Source organism: Zonotrichia albicollis, chromosome 9, assembly GCF_047830755.1.
Source record: "Zonotrichia albicollis isolate bZonAlb1 chromosome 9, bZonAlb1.hap1, whole genome shotgun sequence".
Taxonomy (NCBI): Eukaryota; Metazoa; Chordata; class Aves; order Passeriformes; family Passerellidae; genus Zonotrichia; species Zonotrichia albicollis.
Genome location: NC_133827.1, coordinates 7,021,029 through 7,048,479, shown reverse-complemented (window position 1 = coordinate 7,048,479; position 27,451 = coordinate 7,021,029). Strand labels below are relative to the sequence as shown.

The 27,451-nt window shown below is 47.2% G+C and overlaps 1 protein-coding gene across 1 annotated transcript; it reads left to right on the top strand.

The window, feature by feature from the left end:
• The first annotated feature begins 253 nt into the window (after positions 1–253).
• LOC141730242 (serine/threonine-protein kinase PAK 1-like) lies at positions 254–27,168 on the top strand. Its single transcript, XM_074547672.1, has 6 exons — positions 254–420; positions 1,077–1,194; positions 2,038–2,137; positions 2,580–2,776; positions 5,463–5,600; positions 27,085–27,168. Exons 1-6 carry the CDS (start codon positions 371–373, stop codon positions 27,166–27,168), a joined length of 687 nt encoding a protein of 228 aa, XP_074403773.1. The 5' UTR covers positions 254–370.
• The last annotated feature ends 283 nt before the right edge of the window (positions 27,169–27,451 follow it).

Here is a 27,451-nt window from a genome sequence, read left to right as displayed (position 1 = left end):
CAAGGATTACTTCTGAATCCCAAATGACGCAGCAGAGAGTGTGGTGAGAGGTTTGAGGGTGATAACTGAGACACTGCTGTTACCAAGTGCTCAAGGCAAAATGTCAGTGGCCCCACGTGTCCTGTAACCGGCTCCCAAGGGAGCAGAGAAATGGGCTGTTGGAATGTCAGTTCCTAATTACTGCAGTGCCTAATCACAAGGCAGTTTGGCACAGCTCATCTGTGTCATTGCAAAATCACTCGCTCCATGTGTCTTGTGGTCTCGTGCCACCAACCTCTCAAGTTACTGATTTTCAATGTCATTTTAGGTGGCCATCAAGAAAATACAGCTTCAAGGACTGAGGAAGAACAAACTAAAAGTCAATGAACTCATGGTCATGAAGGTGAACAGGAATCCCAACCTGGTCAGCTGTTTAGACAGGTGAGTTGTGCTTTTGTCCTGTGAATGTTTGTTCACGTACTGCCAACTGCAAGGTAAGATCCCACTTTGGTCACTGGCAGAAAATAGAGCTGTAATTATTGGCTAATTATTATTGCTCTTTTTATCTCCAGTGGATGGGAAGACATTGCATTTTGTCTGCATGAGTCTTTGCTGGCACATGGTATTTGAAAATTGTTCAAAAATCCGGATGAGTCGTGTCTTACAAAATCAATGATCTCTATATTCACAGCCACCACTTTGTTTTGGAGCTTGATTTTATTCAAGTGTCTTCTTACATCCAGGTAAACTAACATGGATTTCCCTTGGATTGTTGCCACTGTTTTCCATTGCTATGCATGCCAGGAGGACTAGGTGCTTTTTTCCAGAAACACCATGCATGACAGGCTTTTCATCTGGGCTGTTACTAAACTGCACATTTTGCTTGCTGCCCAACTAAGACATCTCTTTTTTCGCAGCTGTACCTTTCTCCTTGAGACTGCACAGATGGCAAACAATGCACAGCCAAGAGGGAATGTCTATTCCTTTATTTTTTTTTTTTGTCTCAAAGGGATCTGAAAAGAAGAGTGGATCCGTCTTTTCCAAACAGCAACCTAGCCATGTACATTCATCTCCATGCCCTTGTGTCCTTCTTTCAGCTACCTTGTGGGTGAGGAACTGTCCCTGGTTATGGAGTACATGGATGGAGGCACTCTGAGCAATGTCATCAGCCAGACCTACCTGTCGGAAGATGAGATGGCAGCCATCAGTCGGGAGGTCAGCAATCCCAGCTGTGTTTCCAAGGCCTTGGGCAGCATTGTCTGGGAAACAGGGGCTCAGAACAGGAGAGGTTTCCTGTGCCCAGCTTTGTTTCTTTGTTGCTGCTACTCTATGGGCAAGTAAAAGCATCTCAAGTGAAAGGCCTGCCAGTGCCCCTGCACTCCCTGTGCTCAGTGCCAGTACTCTTATCTCCTGCTGTTGTATTCTCGCTCTGTCTCTTGTATTTGTATTTGCTGTTCTCCACCTTGCCTCTCTAAATGTTTGCCTGGAGTTTGTCTTCACTGCATTCCTTGCCTGTGAAAGCAAAGGTGCTGGTGGCAGGATTTGAAATGATCAGCAGAGAAAAAAGACTCATTTCTCCCAGTCCTCAGCTGGAAAGGATAGTATACAGCCAAAATGCTCTTTGCTTCAGTAAGGTGACTGGTGTGATACATCCAAGCCTGTGCTGAGGCCAGCAAGAAAATCTTTGTCATGCAGCCTCCCACCCAAAAGTGATCCGCTTCACACCAAAGGGAGGGACTTTTCCTTTCCAAACCCCTCCTTTGTCCTCTGCATGGAAAAAGCACGTCCACTGCAGCAGGAGTCATCCTGGCTGGTTGGCAGGGGACAGCCTACAACAACAGGTGCTGTTGCTCTTTCAAAAGCTGACGTGCCTTTCCTCAGAAAGGTCCTGCTCTGCAGTTGTTGGAGCAGCAAGCTCTTCCTCTCAGTGGCCATTACTGTTCTGCCATTACTCCCCATTCCCCTGGAGAGGGAATCTTTTAGGTTCTTCGTTTTCTTTCTTGTGGGATGAAATCACATCACTCATTTTTGACCTCCTGTTTCTGTTTTCTCTCTAAGTGCCTGCAAGGACTGCAATTTCTTCATTCAAACCACGTCATCCACCACAATTTGAAGAGCAGAAACATCCTTCTCAGAACTGACGGTTCTGTCAAGCTGGGTCAGTATATTCTTGGTCAGGTGCAGCATTCCAGGGATGTGGGTGTGGGGCTGCTTGGAGTGACTGCCAGCTCCCCAAAAATGGTGCTGGTGGCAGTGCAGGGACCCCTGCTGCAACTGAGGGCACAGTTGCAACGTGCACAGAGGTAGAAGGAACCACAAGCAGTCAAGAGTGGCCTTGCTCTGTGTGTGTCCCTTCCAGACAGAGGGAGCTGCAATCTAAAGCTTCAGGGGAATGAAGTCCACTGCTGTGAGCAGCGTTAAGAATCTGGGTTTTTTTGGAAGTGGCCAATTCCATACTCCATTGGCTAAAGCCCCAAGGAAATTGAGCGTGGACAGTTCTCCAGGAGATTCAACAGCACATTCTTAGTCTGAGAGTGGGGAATTTTTTGCTTGGTTTCCTAATTGGAGCTGGCTTTCACGGTTTGTTGTTTTCTCCACAGCTGACTTTGGCCTCTTTGCTCAGCTCAGCCCTGAGCAGGGCAGACGGAGCTCCGTGGCTGGCGCTGCTGGGTGGCTGGCGCCTGAAGTGGTGACAGGTCAACCATGTGGCCCCAAAGTGGACATATGGTCTTTGGGAATCGTGGGCATCGAAATGGTGGAACGAGAAGTTCCTTCCTGGAATGCAACTCCTGTCTTGGTAAGGTGCAAATACTCACTGATCCCACTGTCTTTCTCACCTGTCCCATGCTCTGTGTGCCATTGGACAAAATCCCATTGCCATCTGCTGGCACCACTTCCACCAAGGTGTCATTCTAAAAATGCCCCTGCCACACATCAGCATCTGCTGTAGCTTTGGTTGTATCAGAAAGGGAAGGGGCAGTTCAGAAACCTAACCAGTTCAGGAACCTGCCAGTTTGGCCTCCAGCCACGCCTGACATTTCCCACTTGTTTTTTGAACAATGTTGGAACTCTGTTTCTGAGGGACAAGAATTTTTCAGTGGAGAGGGTAGACATGTGATAAACATCCTGAGCAACGGAGGTTAGACCTTCCCAGTTTCCATTTTATAGAAAACATAAGAAAAAAAGGAAAAATAAAAGTAAGCAAAAAAGAAAAAGAGAAAAAAAACCTACTACCTAAGCAATGCTCAAGTAGTTCTGCTTGCTTTTTCATTTTTTAAACACAGCTCTTCCCTTCCATTCTGTAGCATCTTTTCCAAATCCTGTGGATCTTCGAAACTCTCAGGCTTTCAAGTCATCTGTACATTGTTCAGTCACGGATGTGGGTGGCCTGGATAAGTTTAGGATGTGTTTTTCTCCGACTGCAGTTAGAATTGTTTGCCAAACCCTTGGCTGTTTCTTGGTACTTTAACAAGTTGATGAGCTTGCAGGCAGGTGCCTGGGCTGGGATCCAACATGGGCAGTTGACACTGGTGCTGTGTTTCTTTACCACAGGAGCAGGGCCATCCCTGGCCTGCACAGTTCTAATGACAGGGAGGGCTCCAGCTCCCCACCATGGCCAGTGGCTGAGCTCAGCTGAGAGTCAGGATAAAACCCTCTTTGTCACCTCTGGTGATGTGGGAAAAGGACAGAAAACTGCATAAATTATTTGTACACAAGGGGAGTGCATTGCCATTTCTGGATTTGAAATTCTCCTTCGGGTTAAAGAAGATAATAGCAAAGTCTCTTTGGTCACCATCTATTTCAGTGCCACAAGCACAGAGTTATCATGACAGTGGTGGGCATTTTTATGGAGACTCCAAGGCCTCTTGCCATTGTTATTTTTGTCTATTTGAGATGGATTCTGCAAGCTGAGGTTTGAATAGTTCCCAGTCAGTGTCTTATATGGTTTCTAAATACCATCTTGCAAAAGTAGAATGAGCTCTCTCCCTCTGACTTGTCAGTGTGTTAGGGCTTGGTTCCACATGAACCACACTGGATAATGATCAGCCGATGTCTTGCCCATTTACACTGTAACTCCTTGGCCTGAGGAGTATCAGAAAGATCTGCTAAGCTCCATGGACGCTGTCAGCTGCATGGAAGTGAGCATCCTTGGCCTTGCTGAAGAAACAGGAGCTCAGCTTAGGTTAGATGCTCTTGAGCAGGAGAAAGGCTGGAATCGTCAGGTGTTTCCACAGGCCTGCGTGCCCAGAGGGACTGAGTTCTGGGGAGCAGCTGGATGTTTCTGCACATCATGGAAGGGGATTGCCAGACAGCTCAAGCCTCACCACAGGCAAACACTCCCCAGCTCTTCTCAGTCAACATTTGCTTTGGGTTTCAAGTTGTTCCCACTTCTCTGTCTGTGAAGATGCCCCTAAAACCACAAGGCAAGCCTCTCAGAACTGGTGTTACATTTCCAGAAATGAAGAAAAGAAGCCCAAACACAAGAAAGTTGCTAAGGCACTGGTTTTTAGAGAGGAACTTAACCCCCTGTGCAGTTTCTTCTCACTGGGAAACGTGCCTGAAACCTGGGCATGAGGGTGTAAAGGCCACAGAGTCTCTTCTGCTTCTTGTGCAGTGCTGCTGAAACACTCAGTGACCATGTTTCTCTCCTAGCCCAAGCCACATTCTGGCTGTCACCAAGCCAGAGCCTGGTGATGTGGAGAGCCTGCCAAAACCTGCCATTTGTTTCCTGGCACTTCCTGGGATGGGCCTACCATTCATGCACTGACTTGAGTAGCCAAATGAGTAGAGGGTGACCGTAGGGATGGAACCTCTCCTTCTGATTTGACCACGAAAGGTTTTTCTTTTCCATGTAGGGAAAGCAGAAATTTTCAGACTGCTGAGAAACAGAGCTGCAGGTGGCTCCTGTGTACCCAAGCAGGTGTTTTCATCGCAGTACCTTTGTGCATGGATCTTAATGTGTCTGTGTTGAAGATGAGATTCCAAAGATTTGTTTCCTTACCTGAGGAATACCTGGTGGATTTCCTTTCTTTCCCTCCAATTCCCATTCTTTTCAAGAACAAAGCAAAAAGCTTGATTCGTTTTGTTTTATGGCAGCAGTGCTTAAGGGACAAGAAGCACTGCAGAGATACTTTTCATGTACTAACCCTTGCATACAGTAGAGTTAGTATAGCAAAGTCCTTCTTCCAAAAAGCCTCTCAAGCTGGTGTGAATCCTCAGGGAAGGAAATGTGCTTATGCTGATGTAGTTCCCACTAACTAGGTCAGTATATGAAATCAGCTGCCAAGGCAAGATCTGCAGGATGGTGGAAAAGCTTTGGCTGCATCGGGGTTTAAGTTTTTGGTTGGTAAAGGAAAGTCATCTCTGGGTCTCTGCCAGGGCAGAAACTGCCACTGCAGAGTGGAGCTTAATCAATGGGATCTGGGAGAGCGGTTACAGGTGGGAAAGAAGCAGGTGGAGCCTCGTGTCTCCTTTTTCCCCAGCCTCAACTCCTGATAGCCACAGGAGGAAGACAAAAGCTGCAGCAGCCCAACTTATTTTCATCCTGCCTGCGTGACTTCCTGAGCTGCTGCCTGCAGAGAGATGAGGCGCGGCGCTGGTCTGCCAAGGAGCTCCTGCAGGTAAAATGTGAAGGGGCTGCAGATGAAACAGGGTCTGAGGGATGGGCTCCTCCTCCACTCAAGGCCAAGGCAGCAGATGAGCCCCCTTCCTCCTCACCTCCACTCTTGCTGCTCTTCAAATGAAAACGGTGAGGAATCCCAGACTGGGCTGGGCTGGCAAGGTCCTGTAAAGGTCCTGTGGTGCAAGTGTCCTGCAATGAGCAGGGACATCTTTAAAGACATCGAGTTTCTCAGAGCCCTTTGCCACTGGAGCCGGAATGGTTGCAAGGATTGGGCACCTACAAGCTCTTGGGGCAACCTGTGCCAGGGTCACACCATGCTCCGAGTAAACAAGTTCTGATTAGATCCTATTTGTGTTAAAATATATTCACCCACATCCTATTGTAACTGGTCCTGTTAAAAAAGATGTCCTCCACTTTCCTCAAAGCCACTCTGAAGTTTTGGAAAGTGGCAATAAAGTCTCCCCGGGGCCTGTTCTTGACAAAACTGAGTAACCCCACTCTCTCTGCATTTCCTGAGTCAGAGAGGTCCTCTGGCTGTTTCTGTCATCTTCTTTTGTAATTTGGTGGGGTGTTCAGTTTTATGTAATGGCAAAAGAATTGAAGTAGAGCAATGCAGGGTAGAGAGACATGAAATGGTGGTGGAGGAAACCAAGGAAGCCAGTCCCAGCCTAGGGGTCCGAGATTTGGCTGTGGGCAGGAGGGGCTGTGGGGGGCTCACTGTGAGCCTCTGAGGGGCCCTGGTTTGTGCCCCCCAGCCCACCCTTAGAGGTTTCTGTGCCAGGGTTACTGCCAGGCTCTGTGGCAGAGAGGGAACTGCAGGGCCCAGTGCCACTGGGCTGGCCCTGCTGGGAAGGAAGGTGCCATCCAGCACACGAGGGGCAGGGCATAGAAAGATAGACACTGCTTTCTGTGTCTGTGGCAATCAGCAAAGTGCCTGTCGTACAAAGAGAGAGACCAATGAGAGGCTTTGGAGTTTCCTGAAAAGACGAACTCCAAGGACAGAAAGCACCAATTCTAAAGCACTGGCAGTGCTAAAATCTCAGCAAGATGAAGACACCTGTATAAATGGATGAGTGGGATTCTGGGCCAGGTTTGCCTGTGATGGCAAAGTCTGCACATAAAGATGGAGGTGTAGACGGTCCCATTGTTCCTCTTCCTGCTTCCTTCTAGGAGCAGGAGGAATCCTGTGAAGCACTGAGCTTGGAAGGTCATGGTTCATTGTTTTTTGTTGATCTGGTTTTTTTCCCTTTTGGCAGCATTCATTTGTAAGATTTGCTGAGCCTGCATCCAGCCTGGTACCACTGATTGTTTCAGTGAAGAAGAGGAAGGAGACAAGAATGTGACAATCACATCAGGAACATTTATTCCTTAACAGGTTTAGAGTAGGATTGTAAATTAGGACTAGGATTAGGATTCGATAAGGATAAGGATAAGGATAAGGATAAGGATAAGGATAAGGATAAGGATAAGGATAAGGATAAAGATTAGGATTGGGATAAGGATAAGGATAAGGATAAGGATAAGGATAAGGATAAGGATAAGGATAAGGATAAGGATAAGGATTAAGGTAAGGGTTAGGGTTAGAGTAGGATTGTCTAATAGGACTGCAGAGTAGGATTGAAAATCAATAAAGTTTCTGAAACCACAACTCACCTTGAAGATTCCCTTCCTTTTCACTCTGCAAATAAACTCGAGAATTCCTTCTGAATTGTCTGTTGTTTCTTAAAGGTGGAAAGTGAAATGGTGTCTTTGGCATGGTGTGAAAGTGGGGAAGTATCTTCTTCATTCATCCTCTCCAGACCAGACTGCCTTTGGAATATGGCCCACTGGTCTGTTTTTGGCAATCTTTGGTACTTCTATTTGAGGCAGAAAGGGCAATGGCATTTAAAGGCAAAAGCACAGGAAGAATGGGGCAGCCCAAACATCTTATGCAGATGTAGGCCTTCAGCTGTGACTGGAGAGCATTGGGGCTCCCTAAATGCAATAATCTCTTTGGCTGGAGGAGAGCCTTGCTCAAGTGAGAAAGCAGAAATATCAGAGAGGGTGCTCGGGAAGGTCTCCTGTGGTGCAGAGCTGTCAGCGCCTGTGAGGTGAGAGCGGGCCCGGCCTTGCCCGGGCTGGAGCCCCAGCAGAGCCCCGGCAGAGGCCGGAGCAGCCTGAGCCCTGGCAGAGGCAGGCTGGGAGGAGGCCCTTGGAGCTGCAAGAGGCAGCAGCCGGGCCCTGGGTGCCTCTTCCTGGGAGCGGGCGAATCCTCGGCTCTCAGAGCCCAGGTGGCAGCTGGCTGCTGCCGAGGGGAAGCGCAGCCGTGCTGGGCACAGCCCGGCCTGGAGGCATTGGCTGTCTGGAGTGTGCCCAGGAGCAGAGAAAGGCCAAGGGCAGCCGCGGGCCGCTGGGCTGGCTGAGGATTCCTCCTCTTCTGCTGGCTGCCCTGCAGCTCCTGGCAAAGGCCAGCAGTGTGTGCAGCACTCTGGGCACCGGGGCAGGGAGCCGGGCTGCTCGGCAGGCTGGAGCACAGGGCAGCTCCTTCAGGCCCGGCACTTGTGCCAGGGGAAGCGAGGCCAGCGTGAGGCAGGGACAGCTTGGCAGGGCCCATCTGCAGGAGCCAGCGCCTCACGCAGCTCTGGGAGGAAGCGCCTGCAATCCTGCTGTTCTGCACTGAGTCAGAGCAAATGTGTGAGATGCAGAGTGTTTGGCAGAAATAAATTGTGTGGCAAGGAAACTACCAGCCAAATGAAGTTGAACACGAGTCTGTAAAAACAGTATAAAAATGAGTTATGTGAATAAAGAACTGGCTCTCCCTGCATGAAGAAACTGAGTCCCAGCTGCTTTTATTGACACAGCAATGTGGCTTCACTCAGCAAGAGCACCTGCAGGGTGTATTGATGACACGCTTGTGATTTGATTCCCAGAATAGGAAGGAGAGGTGTGTAACAAACAGGACTTAGTCTTGTGAATTCTTTTAGCTTTAACAGGAGTGCTGAAGCCTGTATTCCCCCACTGCAGTGCTTACTGTGTGCAAGTGGCTATCTTGGCCTTGAGAAAAAGGAGAGTGCTCCTGCTAAGAAGGTAGCTGGAATGCATTCAAAGGGAAGAAAGTGTTTTTAGGAGGCTCTTGACCACCAAAGGAGAATTTGAGTAATGGGAATATTTCCCAAATGACTGTGTCAGGAACCAGAGTCGTGCCCGAAGCCCTGCCGTATTTGATCCATGTTTGAGCAGGTTGACAAGACAGTGAAGGAAAGTGTCTTGTTTAACAGGTGGGACCTTGACCCTTGAAAGAAAAACAATGTATTGGTCAATCGGTGGGCAGTCAAGCTGTGAAAGGAGAACAACGGAGCCCTTGGTGGCAGAGTCATGGAGTCATCCTTAGCCATCATCTCACACGCCAGCCATGTGTGAGCTGATGCTGTAACTGGGAAAATTCCACATCCTTAGCAGGAGATACAAGGCCTGGTTCTGAGCTGGAAGGGTGAGAAGGATGAGATGCATAGCGTTTTGATCCAGGCGACGTCCTGGAAGTGCACTGCCTACCTGCTACCTGCCGCTGCTGCCGAGCACCACGCTCCAACTCCTTCTCCTGCTCAGCAGATTTTTGGGAATTCAGGGGTTGGTATGTATTGTTTGCTACTGCAACTAATGGAATAAATTTTTGCAGGCTCAGTTGTGTCTTAGGTCCTTTTGTGCATGGATCTCCTCCTGAACCTGTGTCAATGACCAGCAGGGACCTACAGGACACTCCTATTCTCATGTCAGTAAATTCTGAGAAGTGACTGAAATATGTCAATAAATTGGAGGTAATGTTTAGCCTATGAGTTTCAGCAAAGTATTGAATATGTCTTAGTTCCATGGATACAAACGGGTAGGTGGGATTGCTGTGTGTGCAGGGCTTAGGGAAGTGATTCCCTATGAACCCACCACTGAAACAAAGTAATGCCTCCTTTCTAGCCCAGAGCTGGCAGCAGGGATCAGGTCCTGCTTGGAAACTTTGATTTTTGCAACTTCTGTTAGCAGGTAAAAAAGGTCAAAATGAAACCTTTTCCAGCTGGTTTATCCTTTTAGGCACCAAAGCTCTGTGACACAGGTGGCCTGGGTGTGTGCAGAGCAATACAGCCACCAAAAAGCCCTTGGTTTCCCCACAAGTTGCCAGTTTGACTGCTTCCAAAGTGGAAGAAAGGCAGAGATGTACATCCACAGGAGTCCTGGGCATGTCCAATAAATGTGCAAATATGTGGGGAGATTTGTTAGGGATGATTTCAGCTGTTATGCCAACAGTGCCTTCTCTCCTGGTTCTGTGCATTATAGGTGAGTAATGTAATAGTAGGTTCTCACAATTAAGAGATAGCTATTATGTAGAGAGATATTATATCCAAATGTAAAGTGCTGTTATTGTAATATGTCCTCCCATAGTCCTCTTTCCCCTCCCCCTTGTAATAGCCTTGGGAGTCAGAGCATTTTGGGAGGGCTGGCTTGTGACCAGCAGGCAGGGTGTAAGAACACCTGAACTCCAGTCAGGATGCAAGAAAGTAATCTCCACCAATGGACGGCAGAGAAAGAGTTGACTGAAAAAACATTGGGAGGGGCTAAGGGTATAAAAGGCAGAGCATCCCTTTTGTAGATGAGCATGTGGCTGCTAGTCATGGAGACTCCCAGTGTTGCAATCTTTCCTTATTCAGTCCTTTCTAAGGGTTTACTAAATCTTTAAAATATTAAAGGGTGGGTCATTTCTCAGGTGGGCAATGCTTTTGGCCATTTTCTTGGTCTGGTTTCCTTTGCTTTTGTCCCATCTGAGTGCTCAGCTGGGGTACAGGCTGTAGGTGCTTGGGGCACTCTTGGAGTTACTCTTGGATCCCTTGAAAAACAGGGTTTGGCCCATGAAGGGAATTTGTGCTACTTGTGACAGAGAAGAACTTCCCAGGCTCTTTTGTGTTTGCTGTAAGAAAGCCTGGTTATTGCTATGCATAAATTCACTGACCAACATGGAGCGTTTGCTTTGTGATGTCAGGGCATGGTTGCCACCCTGTCGTAGTGACATCAGAAGGTTTCCTTGGTGCATGGAAGGCCTGAGTGTCAGAGCAGCCCTAGGCCTTGCTCAGTGCAGGAGCATCCTCGAGCTTGAGGCATTTTTTGGTGGGTACTTGCACACTTACAAAAGCCTTGTTTCTTCTGGTGTTGCAGCACATCCTGAAAACTTGCAGAGCAGTGCTATAATGATTCACCATCTTGCTCCTGCGCTTTTTGCTGCATATGGTGTTTCCTTCTCAATCTACTATTTGACTCTTTTTGCACATAGGTAGAGATTGGAGTGACATAGAATGCCATTGTTAACAATGTAGATGAACTCTCCTTAGAAGATATGGCTGTAGGTGCAAGAAGAAATGGGGTTATAAGCACCAGGTAACAGCCTGTCCCCTATGACTCTCTCTTGCCACGGGTGACAAGAGCAAGAGCCGTCTTTCCCCTGGCTCTCTCCACTATTGCAGAAGAAGCCAGAGAGGAGGAAAATGAGAAAGATGACCATCACCTTTGTCCAGCCATGGTTGCACCACGGCCTGCTCATCATTCCAAGAGAGTAAGTGACTGTTGTGGGGGGTGCTGACTATAGTGCAAGGCAGCGGTGCAAGTTTTCTGGGCAGCCAGCACTTGCTGTGTCTGGCCAAGGATGCTGAGTGCTGGAGTCTGGCACGACGTAGCCATTTCCTGCAGGCAGTGACAGCTAGAAATTGGCCTTTGACCTGTCCTGTTGGGGCAGTGCAGAGCTGGGGGCTCCAGCTCAGCTTCTGGCTGGTTGGCTCAAGGAAGCTCCATCTCTGGGCTTCTGCTGTGTTATAGCCAAGGGCACACGTAGTAGTGCTGGAGGTCAAAAAGCTTTGTTGCTTTCTTTTTCCTTTTTGAAAAGGCATCTTTGGCTTGTGGAAGTGTTCTGCAGTTTTCTTGAGTCATTCTTCACTTGTAGAGTCACTGTTGATCCAACTGCCTTTTGGCTTTTGAGAAGCTGCAAACAGCATAAAGGGACAAGTTTCTGCTGATCCATTTTGCGCTGAAGTCTGCAGCTTTGGCAAGTGCATTGGAGGACAGACTGGGGGTGAAGCTGCAAGTCCTTGACTGCTGTATTGTGTTGCTTGGAAGAGGAAGGCCATCTTGCAATGCTGCCTGCTGGATCTGAAGTGCAATGGGCACCTTTGTGGCTGGGGAGCTGCGTGGGCCCAAAGGACGCAGGGCTGGCGGCCGTGAGCAGCTGAAGATGAGGCAGCGTGGGGCCAGGGGGCCAAGCAGGCCAAGGGCACGGTGGCTGTGCCAGCAGCAGTGGGGCAGCAGGAGCAGGGCAGTGAGCGTGGCCTGTGCTGGGCAGTGCTGCGGCCACAGCTGGAGTGCTGTGTGCAGCTGTGGGACCTGGGAAGCAGAAAGTCATGGAGGGGCTGCAGCGTGGGCACAGAAGGACAGGGGAGCTAGGCAAGGGGTGCAGCACAAGGCCAGGGAGGAGGTGTCTGAGGGAGATTTAGCCTAGACAACAGAAGCCTTGTGAGGGACCTTCAGCATCTCCTCAGTGCATCCAAATATTTGAGCCACTTTTGGAAGTGACTTTACCCCCTTTTTTTCCTTGAGTTTTTTTTGTTTGGTTGGAGGAAGAGGCTTATTCATTTACTTTTTCTCCCAACTAAGGCTCTTTTCATCATTATTTTCTGCCCTTCTATAGCACTGGGACTGCGTCTGCTAGAATTTTAATTTCCAAGGTGTCACTTCTGGAGAATACAGTTTTTGCATGAGAACACATTATTCTGTGTAGGGACCTTGATGCAGAATGAGCTGTTGGGGTTCCAGGCCAGCCAGTATGGCCTTAGAGATCACTTTGAGCTTAGTAGTGCTCATGCCTTTTTGCAGCCTAGGGAATCAGTGTGTGTTGTGTTTCGGAATTGAGCAGGAAATCAATGCCCTTGCATTCCAGCTGCTCCTCAGAGATCACAAGAGCTGGGAGGGGCTGGGCTGCATTTCTGATTACAGCCACTTCAGCACCATCAGTGTGGTCAAGTCCAAGAGAAGAACTTGCCCGAGCACAGAGGCACAAAGAGTGCAGTTCCCAGCAATGCTCTGGGTCTGATTGCATTCCGTAAAGACCTACATGCTCCAGATTCCCCAAGAGTGTGTTTTTTTGAGGCAACAGGAGAGCAATCTCAGGATTGTAGTTGAGCAGGGCACTGGCTACCAAGTTCTGATGTGTGTAGCAGCAGACAGGACAGTAAAGAGAGATTTTAGTAATGAGATCTGTCTATCTATCTATCTATCTATTTAACATTTACATAATTGCATCTTCCTGGTTCTGGTCCAAGGCCATTGGAGGTGCAAAGCTCATCAAAAGCATCCCTTTTCAGGAGAGGATTAGAGACATGTTCCCTTGACAAATTCTGAGCAGCTGGAGATGTTTTCCCCTCCAGATATTGTGGGGTTTTTTTCCCTCAGAGTTGTTTTCCTCCTCTGGCCTCTTCTGCCCTCAAGTCCCCAGTTAATTCCTTAAATTTCTACCTGTCCTAGAGAGGTGCAACAATTCCATGTTTTGGTGGTGTTTGGTGACACTGGTCACACATGCATTATGTGACACATGGTTTCCTTCACTGGCATCCCCAGGGCTGTGTAAGTGCATTTGTTCATGGGGCCTTAGGAGAGTCTCTTTCCCGCAGCAGCAGCAGCAGCAGCAGCAGCAGCAGGGAGCGGTGGCAGGGTCAGGACGAGCAGGAGGTGGCTGCCCTGGCCCTTTGCTCCCGGGCCCCAGGCCAGGAGGGCTCTGGCTGCAGCAGGGCGCTCTTCGGGCAGCCCCTGACAGCCTCTGCACGGAGCACGGCACGCTGCCCCGTCCTGCTTGTGCCACTTTTCTTCAGCAATACCCTAGCTCCTCTTCACAAGGAACAACTCCAGAAATCTAAAAAGAGCTAATTCAAGTACAGTTCTACCTGCCTTTGCATTGCAGTTCAGGGCATGTGTCTTATTGTCTATAATTTCATGATTTTTATGAAAACATGCATTCATATCTGCACGTTTTTGTGGTTTTAATTATTCATATACCTAAACACGCCATTTTAAACTCTTGATTTATTGCAGTTGGTAATTTTCAGGTAGTATATTCTATAATGTCATAAAACAACACCTTTAAGGTAGTTTTTCTCACTCTTAAAAAAACCCCCCATAAGCCATTTTAGTTTCTGTCTCTCCAAGTTGGTTCATATCGGCCTATTTTAAATCAGGGCTACAATACTTTTATAGGATTGAGAGAGGTCCAATGAAATGCACACCAGTGATTCCTCTTGTGGAATATCATGGCCCTACCATAAAGCCTCTATTTATTTTTTTGTTTCTCTCATTAGCTCAACTGTAAACACATGTTTAGTTGCAAACTTACACAAGATGAGCAAAATCAAAAGGATGTGATGGGCCTTTGGGAGCTCCTTGCTGATCTTTCTGCTTCTTCAGCTGAGCAAGGCTCTGATCCAGGCAAAGAGACTGCACTTAGTGCTACACAACCATTTGGCTGGAACTCTGCTGATTTCTAGGAACAGCTAGAGGCCTCTAACTCCCCAGGATGTTTTGGCTGAGTCAAGCTTTGCCGGATTTTGGCTGCAAATACCATTGCCCTTGCTTTCTTATATCCACAAGTACCATGGCTGGGCAAAAACTGCCACGTGGGGCATCTTCCAAAAGCACTTTGGTCTGGAGTTTGTGAATGAACAAGAGCCTCATCCACTTCCAAACCACATGAAAAAAATCATGAAAGAGAACTTCCCATCCTTAACAAACAACTGACAATTCTCCAGTGGATCTAGAGCTTCTTTATGGAATGAAAAGGAAGGCAATCTTCCAACGGAGTTGTGCTTTCGGGAGTTTTTCTTCTGACTCCCACTCCCAGCTGGCACTGGAAAAAGTCACATCTCTGCAAGCATCAGTGTCTTCTGTCTGCCATCAGTTGTTTTGCTGCAACAATCAGAACAGGCATTAGCCTGGAGAGAGGCTCAGCTGATGCTAGCACCAGGAGCTGCCCCAAGGAGAAAAAAGAAATGAACTTTTACCTCCCAAACCCATCTCCCCAGAGGCTCAAGCAGGATTCCTCTGGTTCCCAGAAATACAAAGAAATAGGGCTGAGAAGACCCTTTGCAGCTATGTGTTCATGCCCAAGACTTTGCTGATGCCATTTGGGTTTTGCCTTTTTTTCTTTTCTATCTTTTCTGTATTCATTACATATCAAATTAGAGCTCTATAGGCGACTCGATTTGTGATTACTTTTCCCAGTCCTTTTCCATGGCCTTTGCCTAAGCAGAAAGACAAACTTCCAGAGCTCCAAGCGTCGGGGGGCAGAAGGCCCCAGTGTTATCTTGGTTTTTCCTGGGACAGACCCCTGCAGGGAGCCGGTGGACTCACCATCCCTGCAAGCCTTTGAGAGACTGGATGTGGCACTCGGTGCCCTGCTTTAGTTGAGGTATTGGGCCATAGGTTGGACTAGACCATCTTGAAAGTGTCTTCCAAGCCAGTGATTCTGCGACTGAGGCAGCTTTTCCTGCAGCCCTGCAAAGGGCTGTGGGGGCCCTGGGCCAAGGACGGGGATCAGGGCTCATGGAAGAGAAGCAAAGGGCTCACGGCGAAGGCTGACAGGGCAGAGCTGCCCCAGCGCGGCCCAGAGCGAGCCTCATGTCCTCCTCCTCACCCTGCGCCCTCTGCGCTGCCCTTTGCGGCGCCGGCGGCTCCTCTCGCTGCGGGGCTCCAGGGCGTGCTGGGGGCCGGGCCCCTCGTCTTCGGGAAGCGCCGGAGCCTCGGAGGCGAGCGGCTCCCGCTGTGGCCGGCAGGGGAGAGCTGCAGCTGCGGCCCCGGGCACGGCGAGCTGCCGCTACGGCCGGCTCCTGCCGCGGCTCCTACCTCTGCTGCGGGCTCTGCTCCTGCCCTGTGCGCACAGACACGGCCGAGGGCTGCCCGGCAGCTCCCTGCCGCTCCGCAGCGGGCCCGGCCGGGCTGCTGCTCCCTGCGGCCTCTGCCCGCCGCTGCCGGCCCCGCCGCGCTCCCGCCTGCCTCTGCCGCAGCCGGGCCCACACGGGAGGCAGCACATTGCGGCCGGCTCGGAAAAGCCCTGCCCGCAAACCGCCCGCCACGGCCCCGGCCTCAGGGCACAGGCTGCCGGCGTCCTCGCAGCTGCGAGCCAGCCCGGGCCGCCTGCCGGCCTCGGCCACAGCTCCCGCCTGTGTCTCCATGGCCGCGGCTGCTCGGCACAGCGGGCTGAGCTCCGCCAGCGCCAGCTGCAGCTCCTCACGGGCCCGGGCTCCGGGCGCTCCGAGCCCTCCCAACCCCGAATCCCAGCCCTGAGGGGCTTGGCGTCCCAATGCATCCCCTGGGGACAGCGGAGTCGGCCGCTGAGCTCAGCCCATGCTGACACCACCAAGGGACCAATGGAAAATTCACCAAATCCTCATCCGAGACAAGGGAGAACTCCAATGGTGCCTGACAGCCTGAGGCAACTGCCAATTCCAGATCATTCCATCCATGCAGGAAAAGAGGCTTTTGCATTAAAGCAGAAAAGACTTATCGAAAAGGAGGGCAGGAACAAACATCAAAGTTATTTGGACTCATGCTTCTTGTGTCTGTTAGAAAGGCCAAGAAAATACACTCCTTGCTCTTCTGACACACCTCTCTCTGTTCATTATGCGAGGCAGCGAGTGCTGATGATGTGCAGGAGCTGATGCAAGGGACAGGGACAAGGATGCAGCAAGCACAGTGCTAAGCTGACAGAGGGATGATCTCTGGCAGTGGCACTGAAGCAGAAGAATTTGCAGGCAGGACAGAAAATGGCTCTTTGTTTCACCTCTTCTTTCAGTGCTGCTAAGAATGCACCAGAGCTTGGAGCCCTTTCCAGGCAGGGCTGCATCAGACACAAACCAGCAGGGGACTGAGGAGCCCCTGGGGTGGCAGTGAGCAACCTCGGGCTCTGCTCGCTGCTGGTGGCATTTTCTATTGAACCACCTCAAAGCACTTCTGTTGTGCTCTGTATTTCTAAGGGTTTCCCCCCTTGGTTTTTTTTTGGTTGTCTCCTACACCTTTTTTTCTCCAAATTTTCCTACCCTGTCAGCAGCAGCCCCTGTCCACAACTGGCTCTAAAATATCAGCAAAGTAGCTGGGAACAACAACGGGTAGAATCCTGTGGCTCAGGAATTCGTATGCCAGAGCCCCGCCTGTGCCTTATGCTTTGTCAGGACCTCCTTCTCTGTGCAAAAACTAGGGAATAGTGGAGTTTTTTTGCCAAAGAGCTCCTGAGATGCAAATGTTGTGCTATGTTTCTCAGGAGTGTATCTGTTAAGTTCATTGCTGGCAAAGAGAAAGTAAGGCCAGGGTAGCAGAGCAGCTGGCAGCTGATCACTCCCTGTAAAGGGCTGGTGTAGGATGTGAGAACACCACGTTCCAGGAGGGGCGAGCAGGGTCAATGTGCTCACGATGCTGCAAAGGAGGTTTGGGTTCACTTAGAGAGTAGCCAGGAGTGGTGAGCACTGCAAGATCCAGCTGCAGTCCCAATCCATGTCCCTTTCAGTGCTGGCTTTAGGGTGTCTGCAGCCTGGATCCAGAGTGCCCTGGGGGCTCCTGAGGCTGCCTTTGCACCCAGGGTGAGGATGCCCAGGAGCCGCTGAGGCCGCAGTGGGGAGCAGGGCTGGGGCTTGTGGCCTGGCAGGTGTGGCTCTGGGGGCTGTGGCATGCCAGGGCATGGGTCACTGTCACTGCCCTCCGCAGCCCTGGCTAGCTCTGTGATGCTCCAGGGACAATGGCAAGAGTGGGGAACTGGCTAGGTTGGGATTTTGCCTGAGCCAGGACCTCTAGGCCAAATGCTGAGCAGTAGAGACCCCTGGAGGACCGAGTGAAGGAAGCAGAGGAGGCTTTTCTGTGGTGTAAAGTGCAGCAAATTCATCGGGAGAGGAAGGGGGAAGGTTCTGCACGTGAGAATTCCCAAAGGGAACAGATGTTGAAATAACCCCCAGCACCCCTGTGCACGGGTATTTAAAATCTTTCAAAACAGGGGGTGGACACCATATAGTAACCAATAAGCGACTCTCGGGGTGTGGTTTTGAGGGCTACAACAAATCAGAACAAGGGGAAGAGAGAGCGTTGGGATAGGGATTGGATCTTAGGGTGAGGGACAGGGAACTTTCTGGAACCAAGGGTAGGGTTTGGGCTGAGGGATGGGGCAAAGTGGCCGGGTTGTCTTGACAGACAGGGAAAAATCTGGTGAGGAGGGAGGGCATTCCTTGAGGGACACTTGGGTAGGAGGGCATAACACAGGGGAGAGACTAACTGTAATAACTCGGAGAACACTTGAACATACCGCTATACAACAGAACATTTGGCTCAATAAACTAACACACTGCAACACAGAAATTCAGGCTTTCGGCAGCCGAGAGGTAGCACTATTAGAACCCGCAGCAGCTGGTGAAAGCCATCTCTCCCCTTCAGGTTCTTGCTGTGAGGGAAGGTGCTGCGGGTTGTGGTGGCTGCACTCCCCCTTTGCTGGGAGGATGATCTGTACCGGGGAGAGCAGAAAGCTGCCATGGTGAGCAGAACATGTTCAGAGCATTACAGTTCAGAGAATGGCACTGCCCCTGAAGGGCAAAAAGCTTGAAAGCATAGAATTCTGTGCAGAACCGTTGCACAAATTTTCTCTTCTAGAACGTGCCCATTTTTGTATTCTGTGGATGAATACATGGGGTTTTTTCTTAAGGGTTTTTGGAAGAACTCTCAAGTTTATTTCTGTTTGCATTTTCCATCCAGCATGTATACAGATTTTTTTTTAATTGTTCTTTTGTAAATACTTAGGGAAAAAATACTGAAGCATTTTTTAATCCTTTGGAATATTGTGAATTATATTCTTACAAAGAAAACCTTGTTGAACAAGTGTGCAAACACAGAGAGGAGAAAAATAGCATAAAAGTCTTTTAAAATAGGGTGTATAGTGAAGACTGCAGAACTGAATAATTACTCCAAGGGGAAATTCTTCAAGAACGGCCAAGATATTTTCTTAAATCAAGGGAAAAATGACCTGAAGCCATACAAAGAGCAGCCAAAGAAATGAAAACCCTTTGGAAAAGAGGGAATTTTGCCAGTGACATCAATCTGTTGGGATAACTGAGGGATGCCCATCATCCTTGCACTGCATTCCTTGATATTTATAGTGTGTTTTCTCCCAGTTTCTATGAAGAGAATAAGAAAGTGCTTTTTTTTACTGTGGGAATGCACAAAATTAGAGGGTTTTGGGGAGGCTACAAAATGCAAGCTGAAGAGACAGCAGAACTGTGATTAGAGCTAAGCAGCAGCCATGATATAGGCAGAGTTCCCGGAACAGCTGTGTCAGTGACAATCCTACTTGTTCTTCTGAATCAGACACAAGAGTACTGAGAGGGAAAAATAAGTCACAATCTAAATCAGAAGTGAACCCTCCATTGCAATTACCTAATTGGTCTAATATTAATCAAAATTTAGAGAAATATTTGGATTCAAAGAAACAACTCTTTGCATTACCTGTAAGATATGGTCATAATGATGTAAATCCACGATTTGAAAGTCATTCTCACCATGATACAAAAGAACTCCGTCAATCTTTGAAAGAAAGTGGGTTCTCTTCTCCTTATTTTAATAATGTGTTGAAAAGTAATTTTTATTTCAATGACCTAGTCCCTGCTGATTGTCGAAATGTGACTTCCCTAATTTTAACCAATTCACAATATCTTTTATGGGAATTACAATGGAAAAAAACTTCTTAATAAATTGGTTGAAAGATATGAAAATACTCCTTATGAGAATATAGATGTTACCCAACATAGCAGGTGATCCACTTTACCATAGACCAGAAAATCAAGAGGTGGAATTGCCTCAGCTTGTATTAACAGATATTAAAGATGCTACTAGAAAAGCTTTGTTTTCAGTTGAGCCAGCTGGTACCCATGTAAATGCTTATACTACTATCAGACAAGGTGGAACAGAGACAAGGTGGAACAGAATCCTATGGTTCTTTTCTATACAGATTAACCCAAGCAGTCGAAAAGCAATGTCCAGATGAGCAAGCTCGCTCCTATATTGTTCAAAACCTTGCTTTTGTAAATGCTAATGAGGAATGTAGAAAAATTATTTTAATTTTGCCTGATCATCCTCCACCTATTACACAGATGCTAACAGCTTGCAGTAGGCTCACTTCTGCACAACATCTTGCTAACATACAAGTCAATCATTAGGAAAAACATTGGAAGATAATCTGACACAACAAATGGATAAATTTGAAAAGCTCCTAGAAAAACATGAAAAAATTTGGGAAAAATCTGTTGGTACTGCACCGTTGGACTCTGATAAAAAGACCTGTGGTAAACCAGGTCACATTAAAAAGGATTGTCCTATGAAAACAATGCAACCTAAACAACTTTCTATTTGCCCTCGATGTCGAAAAGGGAAGTATCTTTCTAAGTGCTGTGTAAATCTTTCTCAGTTTGACATTGATGGCAGACCTTTGTCGTTAAACTTAAAAAAGAGCGCAGATTACCACCGAGCCCAGACACAAGTAGTGTACCCCCTGGCAGCCAGTTACCCAGTCAAGTGGTGTTAGTACGTCAGTCATTTATCCCTAATTTAACCAATCCTCAAATGGTTCCAGCTCAATACCCTCAAGTGCAAGGTTCAAATTAGCCTCCTCAAAACTGATTCATCTGTGAAATAATTTGTGTTGTGTGAGCATTCCTACAGGAATTGTCAATCTTTTTCAACAAAGATAAAATTTTTTGATTCTAGGAAAAGCCAACAACAAAATTTTTAAACTCTCAATCCTTCATTCTGTGTTGCCTTCTGATACAAGGCAGGCAACCTGGTTCGGAGAGACAGCACGGCGACCCAAACTCTCCAGGGTCACTCGGGCCAAAGAGCACGCAGACACCAATGTGGTGGACGATCAAAAGGCCTTTGTTATCTCTTCTCGTGGGGTTTTATAATCTAGGGTTTTCTACGTCATGGGGGGGTCTGTCTTTTACCATCTATGGTTAGTAAGGGGTGGCAATTTACTGGGTAGGAATGAAAATTACTGGCATCTGGTTTAGGGGGCTGCTTTCCTATGTTAATTTTCTTATCTAAGGGAACAGGGGCCCTGTCTTCCCGTAACATCGCGAGATCTTCTGAACGCCTGACCCTATCTACCACACTTCTGTTGTTTCAGTAAATTGTAATGAAGAGCTAATGATTTTAGCTCTTGCACTTGATGTTCCTATGGTAATTCCACCAAAAACACCTATTGCTATTGCATTTCTGTTACCCATGAATATACCCAAGCAAAACAACTTTCCAAAGAATTCAGTTGTGTCTGTGCCATCTAGTACCTCTGGTCCAGAGGTCTTTTGGGTGCTATGTTGGGACAGTAACCAAGCAAAATTGACTTGCTGCCTGACTCACTGTGGTAAAACAATTTATGTTACAGACATGCCAGATACTAGTGCAGATGTCACTGTAATTTCTCACATGTTCTGGCCCAATGATTGGGATTTGGTGGTTCCTTCAGGTTCCCTTACAGGGATTGGAGGTGCTGCCATGTGTTTGCAAAATGCATCCATGATTAACATTACAGGTCCTGAAGAAAAGACAGCAACGGTGCGTCCTTTTGTTGTTCAGAAGCCTCATTTTTTGGGAGAGAGACATCCTGTCCCAATGGGGAGCCAAACTGGAACTGGGAAGTGGGCCTTTGATGGAAACCACGTCAAAACCTGCCACTTGAAAGCTGACCTGGAAAACTGATCATCCTATATGGATTGATCAATGGCCTTCAAAAGAGAAAAAATTAAATATCCTTAAAAAATTGGTAAAGGAGCAATTACAACAAGGTCACATCTCCCCAACAAATAGTCCCTGGATTTCACCAGTGTTCATCATCTATATGAAGACATTGGACTCCTGGAGGTTGTTTCATGACCTGAAGAAGATCAATTAAGTGATTGAAGACATGAGACCTCATCAACCTGGACTCCCTTCTTTATCAATGATCCCACTTTATCCCAATGATTCTCCAAGATTTGCTTTTCCAGTTCCCATTATCAATCGAAGAGAACCTATGCAGAGATATCACTGGAAATCATTGCCCCAAAAAATGAAGAACTTGCCTTTAATTTGCCAGTATTTTGTTACCCAAGCTTTGTCTCCAGTTCGACAGAAGTTTCCCAGATCCATGATTCTGCACTACATGGATGATTTTCTCATCGCAGCTCCAACGCAGGCAGAGATGGAGCGAACCCGTGCTAGTGTTGTTACTGAAATTCATAATGCTGGACTTGCAATTTCTGCTACAAAAATCCAGGAAGTTCCACCCTGGAAGGATCTTGGATAGAAGATGACTGAGAAAACAATAACACCACAGAAGATACAGCTCCAGACCAGTGTCAGCAATTTGCAAGGCTTACAGCAGCTTTTGGGAGAAATCAATTAGGTCAGACCTGTTTTGGGAATCACCAATGATGAACTGGGTCCACTTTTCGATTTACTGAGAGGAAGCTACAACATCCAAGAACCTTAATACCCGAAGCTTGTTCAGCCCTTGACATGGTCATGGGAGCTCTCCAAAGACAGCAAGCTCATTGCTGTATTCCAGAAAACTCTTTCCTTTTTGCAATTTTAGGAGAAAAAATTACACTTTGTGGTCTCATTTTTCTGTGGGACCCTTCTGAGAGAGATCCTTTGTTGATAATAGAGTGGATTTTTCTTCCCTAGAAGTTTCCAAAAACTATTTTCACAGTTTTAGAGATGATAGCACAAATTGTAATTAAGGCCAGGAGCAGATTGTTAAGTTTAGCAGGTCAAGAATTTGCAGTTATCTATTTACCATTGAAAAAAGATTATCTTAATTGGGCAATGTAAAATTCTGATGATTTGCAGTATGCATTGTTGGACTTCCCAGGTGTTTGTTCTGTTCATTACTGTTGTGGTCCGTTCCGGTTAACATTTAACGCGATGATTTTTTTTGGTGCAAAAATATCCAGCAAGGCACAGGGGATCTGCAGTAACAAATTAACAAAATGTAGTTTTATTGAAATAACCACAACTGAAAAGTATTGGTGAGGGGAACTGGGGAAGAAAGGGAGAAGATAAGGAAAAAGGAAGGACAGGAGGGTGGAGGAGTTATAGCTACTGAGACGTGGTGCCGCTTTTGTCCTTCGGGGTCCAGCCATCGAAGCTCACTGGGTCACGTCTGGGGAGATCTCAAAAAGCGCGGCTAACCAGGGCTCCAATTATTCGATTTTTTTGCTGGGGGGAAGGGGAGCCAAAACAAAGGTCTCCAAGAAGGGGGAAAGAACAGAAATGGGGGTTACACAGAGTCCTAGCCAAGCAACAGGCAAAATCATTGTTTTCATGGCCCAGTGCTCGCAGGTGCATTTATTCTGGGCAGCTTTTCCCCGGATTGTGCACATCTCCCCCAAGCTGGAGGGGCGGTGTTCAGTCCCAGTCTCTGGAAGAAGGTGTGAGGGCGGTTTTATTGCATGGGGATTTCTTGTCTTCGTTCTTTGATGAAGAGACTCACATTTCTGCTTGTCTGTCATGGTGGTTGAAGGTAGATGAGAGGAGTCCTCTCTTGGAGCGGGGAGGACTGCCCCAGAGCTCAGACCAGCCAGGCCAGGAGGTAGGGAGAAAGTCCAGATCCATTGTTCAGAAAGGGCAGAATGCCCCCTTCAAGTTCAGCATGGCATGTTCTGCAAACACCTGTGGAAACAGTGAGCTGAGAAGCTCCTGACCTCCCCTCCCCACTGGCTCAACAGTTTTTAACTTTTCAGTGGTCTTTTCTTCATGACAATTGTGAGGCAAAAATGAAGGACATTTGGGACAGACTCTCACACGACCCCATGACTCACGATTTTCTTGAGGGATCTTCATCAGCAGAACTCGGGAGTGTCGTTGATGAATCTTCAGAACTCGTTGCATGTTGGTAGCATAACCTGGAAAAAATAGGGATGAAAGAAAAGAGGAGGATAAAAAGAAGAGAGAGGGAAAAGAAAAGAAAAAGATAGGGGAAAGGGAAGCAATAAACAAATATAATTAATATTGATTATCATAATAATTTTCACACGTGGTTATTCTTTTATAACAATTTCAAAAATGGCTAATTATAATAACTTCCAAAAAATGGTTAATTAATTAAAGCAATATCATTTGTATAACAATTTCAAAAAATGGTTGAAACAAATCACAAATAAAACAAAACCAACAAATAAATCATAATGTAAGCATTGTCTTTTAAAAATTATTTTCTAAAATAATCTACTAAAGACCAAAATAACCTTCTGTAAATCATACTTGAGAACCAAAAATTGCTCTAAAGCACACATGCTCAAATCATAATTGTTTTGTGTCAAATGTTTTGGGGACGTCTATAGTATAGAGGACATCGGCTAAGCGGTGTGCATTGATTACAGACATCAATCTCCTTAGCCTTTTCATCATGTTCCCATTCAGAATGAATAGGGCTGCTGACAAGATAAAACCAAGTGTAATTAGAATCAAAAGAGCAACAATTGGATGGCACACACTGTTCAGGACACCTGTGGCAGTAGGTGACCACCCAAAGAAAGTATCCCACCATCTTTGCTCAGCATCCTGCTTTACCCTCTCCATAACCCGGTGTATTTGTTCTTGAGAATTTCAACCAGGTCCTGATAGAGCAGCAGTTGTCTCACGAGGGTGAGGTTCATTCCGATAGGAGTGGGCATCAGCTTGTGAATCAGTGTGTGGTTGGATTGCAATAGGTAGTGAGAGGTAACTGGAGCTTCATAAGAGAAATCACACCCTACAATCTTAGTAAAGTTACAAGCACAAAAGTTTGATTGATTCTTTGTATCTACCCCAATATCTTCTACAAAAACAAAATCACAAATGGTTCTAAAGCATGCACAGCCATTGCCTATGTATAGAAGAACTGTTTCAGTAGCCTCATTAGGACGAATCTCAAAATGACAGATGTTTTGCTCTGTGTCTAAACAGATATCCTGAGCTACGATTGCATTGCTTTCACAGATGAACCCTTGTTGTTTGTGGGGGCCGGAATATATGTATTGTTATGGAGAGAGTCCCTGTTAAGAACTGTGTGGGTCCTAGTTACTCCAAACAAGCTACAGCTGCAAAGTCCTTAGTTGGGCAGCAGCTGTAGCTCGTGAAGGTAACTGGAATAAACAGAGGTGGATCGAGAGGCCCAGGAGGAGCCCCTGAGAGGACACACGAAGAACTGTGCTGCAGAGAAGAACAGCTTGGTACAGTATGGGACTTGAGAGATATGGAATACAATGAGAATACAACAGTTGTTCTCGGACAGTACAAGATTCCAGATTAACAGTTTGCCATTTGTCATTGACCTGACGGGCCCATCCCCTATGTTCAGTGGGATAGAGAACAGCTCCATCATGGTTTAATCCTAATGCAATAACAGGGAAGACTAAATGTACAGAAGCATTGCATATGGTTAAAACAAAAGCAGTGGCTGTGTTTGAAATGGGATCATAGGTAAAGTTCACCAGGTTCCACCAGGATTGGAATTCTCTTTCAAATTCAGTGGCACTGTCCCAAATTATTTTCCAAACTTCTGTGGGGAAGGTGCCTTCCTCGCCCTCTCTTATAATTGAAGCAGAGACCGACTGCATCCACAGTTGTGCCTGGATACAGCTGAGGGCTGGGGAAACATTGTTCTGTGTAGCACTAAGTGCATCAATCACCAATTTGTGGTCATTCACGTTCGCTCTTTCCCAGTTTGGCAGAATGTTTGACAGCAGCCACTGGTGTGTCCCCAAGGCTAACAGAGATGACCTCAGTGGTTGCTGTAATTTGGTCAGATCTCTAGTTGTAGCAGCCAATTTGTTCATTAGTACTTCAGAATCAATGCTATTCAGAATTCCCAATCCTGTACGCATAACACCCGTCACGTCTCTTGGTGTTCTAATTTTAAAAGAGCTTCGTTTCCGAAGCCAAGTGGTCCAGCCTTCAAAAGAAGTTTGCAGAAACGGAGAACAGGCTGGCTGGATTTCTGAAACATTGCTCTGCATTAGCAATTTGACCTGTTTGAGAGACATGCCAGATTGAATAATATTTGTTGTTGGCCAGTTTTCCTGATTATATAAGGTCCAATCTTGAAAATTCTTGGGATGAGTATGACCAGTGGTACAGGTGAAGTGGTGACAGTGGTGAAGTAGGTTTCAGCATTTATTACAAATTTAAAAGAAAGGTCTTGTGTATCCTTGGACTAGAGGCAAACTACCTCCGCAGTGTGAGTTAATGTAAAAATGTGCCAGCAGTCTCGTACGCTTAGGTGCGTACAGACTTGCTCCTGTTTGTTTTCCTGCTTTGCTATAGTCAGACCCATTAACCATTCAACACCCGATGCTAATTTGTTCTCGCACTACTCCTTGAAGCTGCCAGGTTTTCTGTTTCTCCCATTCTTGTCAAGTATACAACTTGTCTTCATATGTAACTACTGTTAGTAAGTTTAGACCCATGACATCTCCCATAGATCCGATAAATTGCAGGAAGGCTTGAGACCAGGGCTATGTAAAGGGGCCTCCTGTTGCCTCTGCCAATTGGGGTGTGATTGCCGTGTTTACCGTGCTCAATGCAGGCCTTACAGTGTCTGCCCTTTGAGATGTATTAGAAAAGGGCTTCACACCTTGCATCTGAGAGAGCGTAATTACAGCACTTGGTGTGAGTTTTGGTACAGTGTTTATCTTGAATGTGTAAACCAAGCCTCTTAGTCCTAATGGACTAGCTGTGTCATTCTGCCAACGACATGTCACGTAAGTGGGTTTGAGCAAAGTTAAACTGTACCAGCAATCAAGTGATGCATCATTACAATCTCTTGTAATTGCAAGATTGTTAGTTTTGAGACCTAAAGCATAACTACCAATATGTTCCTGGCGGCAACACAGAGCGAGGGGACTTTTTATTTTGAAACTTCCCCATTTCTTCATGGGACATAATTTTGCTGAAGGGATGTCCAGATGATTCCTTCCACCTGTTTCCATAAAATTTCCTGCAATTCTGGTGGAGGTGGCCTTTTCATGGAGAGTTCCTTCCACCTTTCTGCATGTTACCAAAATTCACTCTCCAACTGTTCCCATCTGTCAGGGTTCTCATCAACTCATTCTGGTCCCATCTCCACTCATTCGGGTGGTACACCTTGGAGTCATGCAGCACTAGGGTTGCCAGGCTCGGGTAACAGCCCTTGGGATAGGTTCCAAGAACATTGGTGTGCTGAACGATGGCTTCGGGCCACAGCTGCTCACCAGGAGGTTGTCCATGAAATTGTGGTAATATGCAGAAAAGTATTAGCAAGGCTATCATATTTCAGATGATTCTCATGTCCCTCGGGGTTCTCCTGTAAAAGCAAGAACAACAAAAAATCATGCCTCTGAGAGGCAGAAAGGAGTTTAAAATGAGGGGATTATCCAGCGTGTGTGTATGCGGTGCTCTTTTCCAAGAGCGTCAGAGGCTACCCATGCATATTTATTCAGAGGGGTTTTCAGCACAAGTGGTACCTCGCCCACCGTGGGGACGTCCACTAAGACAGGTTGTCCAGGGTAATGTGATGGATTGTTTGCATCGTCGGGACCTTCCAGTAAGGGATGATGCTTGGAGGTGTGGGGTAAAAAGCAGTAACTTTGGGGCAGCCGTTCACCCCCCACCTGCCATTTACCCCCTTAACAGCCTCCCACAGTCAACAGTCCCAGTTTGCTTTCTGGGGCATAAGGAACCGCTTTAAAAGGCCATTTGTCCTTTCCACGATCCCGTTAGCCTGAGGGTAGTAAGGAGTATGAAAAGTCCACTTTATGCCTTTGGCTCTGGCCC

Bases quoted from the DNA above. Each gene is read 5' to 3' on its own strand.
- LOC141730242 (XM_074547672.1), top strand. From the start codon at position 371: ATGGTCATGAAGGTGAACAGGAATCCCAACCTGGTCAGCTGTTTAGAC. The intron at 421-1,076 runs GTGAGTTGTGCT...TCCTTCTTTCAG, and splicing joins CTGGTCAGCTGTTTAGACAG to CTACCTTGTGGGTGAGGAAC. The intron at 2,138-2,579 runs GTCAGTATATTC...TTTTCTCCACAG, and splicing joins TGACGGTTCTGTCAAGCTGG to CTGACTTTGGCCTCTTTGCT.